Here is a 4,327-nt window from a genome sequence, read left to right as displayed (position 1 = left end):
TCTTTTTGATGATGAGATGTTGTATTTTTTTTTCGGAAAAGAGTAATAGGTCCAACATTGGCCATAACTCATGAGCCTCCCTACAAAAATCCTAGAAATCCAGCTGAACTTAAACTCAAAGAGGTGTTCTAATCGTAGTACAAAATATCCTGATATATTGCGATATTTGGAGATATTTATCTAGATTTCAGAAAAAGATATATAAATATCACGATATGTTTAGAAATATATACAACTATAAATATCAGTGATATTTTGATAATATTTACGATATTTATGATATTTGAAGATATTTAGTGATATTTTGTGTATATAACAATTTTATTTAATATTTACCATTATATTTCAAATAAATATAAATAATATATCATATTATATCAATAAATATCTACGATATTTATTGATATTTTAGATATATCTACGATATTTGCATGTGAAACAATATCAAATATCCTCAAAGAGGAGGATATATTCACGATACATATCTAGAAATTGAATATCAATAAATACTTATATCCTGATATTTTGTAGTATGGTTCTAATTATGCTTTTTTTTTGCTTCTCCCGAACATATAAAAGCTAAAAGGCCTATCATAATATCAAAATTCTAAGAAAATACAAGATTTGGATTGATTCCAAATGATTATTAGCTTCAAAATTCTAAGAAAATACAAGATTTGGATTGATTCCAAATGATTATTAGCTGGATATAACCTGAAACTGAATCAATTTTGGGGTTAAAGTCATGCCAGTAACCAGCTTAGTCCCTAACCTATACCAATCTCGTTTCTAATCACTTCTAATCACTATGTCTAAAAGATAACTCCTGTAACATCTAAAGATTGAATGACGGCCCTGCTGAGATTGTGCTATTGGGAAACAATTTTATCTTTTCCTTTATCGTTTTGATATTCTTTCCTTCAGCAGATACACTTCCAATCCTCCAATCTTGTAAAGATTCTTCCATTTGTCATTTTCGCATTTCTTAATAATAAACGATAAATAAGAACATCCGGCCAAAACATCTATTGTGTCAAAAAAACACTAAAAAGACAAACCACGCATAATTATGTGTTCATGTACTTTAAAATTTCAAGATATTCCTGGTGAATACAGCAAAAAAGTTTTGGTGGCCGACAGAGTCAGAACTACTTCTCATGGATCCACACTAGAGAACTTCACCATGCTATCAAGGAAATCAGAAGTATCCAGCGTCCCCATACCCTACGCTGCATAGACAACCAGAATGTTCTGTCCTAAGATGTTGACATAGATACTCTTCATGTGCTTGAAGCAACTTCAGCCTTCGCCTCTGAAGCAGCTTCAGAGATTGTAGCTTTTGGTCCTTCTGATTTTGACACTTCTTCATCTAAAAGAACAAAAAAACATATTAACAAACATATGAACAAGCACAAACATAACAAGTAACATTTATTGCTCCACTGATGGTATTGTCTAGTATTCTAAATCAGAAAGTGGAACCTCAGGGTACCTTCATGGTCATTGTCGTCAACATCATCGCCCAAATCCCCCATGCCCTCCATACCAGCAAGTTTCTAGAGAATAGGAAAGAAACAAAACAATTAGCGCATAAAAACAAAATATTCAGATTAAAAAGGAAGACTGTCATAATAACTACAAATGTCCTTACTGAGAAATCCATGCCTTCCATTCCTCCCATACCAGCAAGTTTCTGTAAGAAAATGGAAAAAATACAGTAATTTGAGGAAAACCCATTAAGTCAAGTGGGATTAAAGGAAAGAAAGAAATATCCATACTGAGAAATCCATTCCTCCCATGCCTCCCATTCCACCCATGCCTCCCATGCCTCCCATGCCACCCATGCCACCCATGCCTCCCATTCCACCCATGCCACCCATGCCTCCCATGCCTCCCATGCCACCCAAGCTCTAAAGAAGATGGTAAAAACAAAATTATTAGCACAAACCCAATACTAGTAGAGAAAAAGGAAAAAAATGGTTATTCTGTTCATACCGAGAAATCCATGCCCGCTGCTGGATCCACCTCAGCATTAGCACCTAACCAAAAATCAAACTCAATCATATCTTTGTTAAGCAAAATGTTTTGAATAGACAAATCAAAATCCAGAAATAACATACCATCATCATCTTCATCCACCCATTTCTCCCAGTCAACTTTTAGATAGTGTGGAGTCTTGCCACTACCACGCAGCAACTTAGGCCACCATCCTTTCTCTGCTTTCTCAACAACACAGAAAATGCTCCTTGTTCCCACACTTATTTTGCTTTCCTGGTAAAAACATAAACTTGTTAAAGGAAGTAAAAGGAACAAAGGGTGCAAACCCCTTTAAACAAACATTTATTACAGGAAAATGACGGCGCAGTTCATAAGCCCAAGTAGTTGGGTAGGAAAACATGGATCACCTGCGCCACATCTTTTACCCTAAACTTATCAAAGTAAACAAACTGATTTGTTGGTTCAGCTAATATTCAGAAGAAGACCCTAAAAGTTGTGTAGAATTAGGTAAATATATCATTTTACATAAGACCATATCCAGTGATTGTAAGTTTGTAAATGATGTCTAGGTCAAACTAATCCTGCTTGAACAACATAAGTACTCTATTACAGGAGCAGGCCTCTTACCTCCACATTGACCTTATCAAAAAGCTCCAACTTTACTTCATATACATGGTTTTCAGCTCCAGCTACAGCAGAGAAGTTAAAGACTCCATCTTCTTCGACATTTACCTTTGCGTCCTTTGCATCAGGTAGCAAAACTGTGATATAAACCTTATCCTCCCTCTGTGCCCATGTCAACTGAGGATGACGACTACAAGAAAGAATCATTTTAATATTTATGTCCATAGATTATTACAATAGAATAGCAAAATCAGATACTACTGTGACAGATATTTGTAACCGCAACTAACTAACATGAACAATGCTGTTACCGAAAAACCAAACTTGATAAATTAATCATGGTAGACTCTAATTTTTCCCATTGCATAGCAAATTTTTCTTATTTCACGTATATACTAAAAGTCGAGTCGTTACAATTAACATATGGCAAAAGTTTCTAATTTCGATCTACTTTATTGTTCCATCGCCCACTGACCATATCACAAGGCATCTCAATCCCATATGGTTTTATGTATACTTTGGATTAACAGGCATAAACTCTCAACAAATGCTTCATCTAAAATCTCTCAATCTTAACACCTTGTATAACATAAATATCAATATAGTCAAAAACATGATCAAGGATCACCTTGTCTATGTCACATTCATATACCCTTTTCTTAATATTAACACTAGCGTTAAGTTTGATTAAGCTAACTTACAGTAGTGATCTTCAGTGAGAAACAAAAACAAAACCCAATCTAAGAATTACCCACGACATAAAAACACTTCCTTTATACCATAACACACAAATACGTGGTAAAATATTAGTGTTCAAAGTTAAAATCTAGTGATATACATCGTACCATGAGCTAGATCAAAAAAAGATTAGATTTTGAAGACACCGAAAGAATCACAGCAGATGATAATAGTGAATGAGTAGTTCAAAAGATGATTATGGCTTACCTCATGTTGTGATTTTGAGGAGAGAGAAAAATATAGTGAGAAGCGGCGGAGTTGAGAGTTTAAGAGATGTGAAGACTTGAAGAGTGTTTTTGAAGAAAGGGATTTTTTTATGACGGTGAAATGGGAAGGGCTTTGACCTCTGACTTTGACTTATTTATTTATTTAGGGTGAAGTGAATAAAATTAGGTTTTAACGAAATGCCTTGGAATATCCGAAATTTGCTATTTTACTCTTTCGAATTTGCATGTAGTCACAGCTCACAAGTGAGAAAAGTCATGTCCACTGGACTTGGTCAAAGGTGATTATGACTGAAAAACACAACAAACCCTAATCTCATTTTCTTTTTTTTTTGAGAAAAAACATACACAAATACTCCAATTTTTGTGTAAAACACTTTGCCTAATTACGGAAAAACATGAGATACACTTTGACACAAAATTAGTCTCCCAAAAAAGAAAAGTGACTCCTACTAAAGATTATTTTTTCTGAGATATGATTGAGATTCTTTGAAGCTCCCTCTTCTAGAATAAATTGTACTAAAGCTCCCATTCATCAAACCAGCTTGCATTGTGTTTCCTAAGAGGTGTATACACCATATCCAATATGCTAAACTCATAATATAAATTTGCACTTTCCACAGTCTCACATCCTAAGAATTCTACAGTACTGTGCATTATGATCCCGGTACTCACTGGAACGAAGGGAATGAGTTATATATACCTTCAGTAGCATCAACGAAGGGATCGAACATGCAAAGTCA

At 34.5% G+C, this 4,327-nt stretch overlaps 1 protein-coding gene across 1 annotated transcript; it reads right to left on the bottom strand.

Moving 5' to 3' along the window:
- Positions 1–1,001: 1,001 nt before the first annotated feature.
- LOC147498905 (uncharacterized protein OsI_027940-like) lies at positions 1,002–3,727 on the bottom strand. Its single transcript, XM_086560756.1, has 8 exons — positions 3,568–3,727; positions 2,626–2,812; positions 2,121–2,271; positions 1,996–2,039; positions 1,779–1,910; positions 1,652–1,693; positions 1,493–1,556; positions 1,002–1,369 (listed from the first exon to the last, which is right to left on the bottom strand). The coding sequence occupies exons 1-8, from the start codon at positions 3,570–3,572 to the stop codon at positions 1,281–1,283; spliced, it is 714 nt and encodes a 237-aa protein (XP_086416882.1). The 5' UTR covers positions 3,573–3,727; the 3' UTR covers positions 1,002–1,280.
- Positions 3,728–4,327: the final 600 nt, after the last annotated feature.

Source organism: Coptis chinensis, chromosome 5 (assembly GCF_015680905.1).
Source record: "Coptis chinensis isolate HL-2020 chromosome 5, ASM1568090v1, whole genome shotgun sequence".
Lineage (NCBI taxonomy): Eukaryota > Viridiplantae > Streptophyta > Magnoliopsida > Ranunculales > Ranunculaceae > Coptis > Coptis chinensis.
Note: the sequence above shows the minus strand (reverse complement) of the source record. Positions and strands in the feature narration are given on the sequence as shown.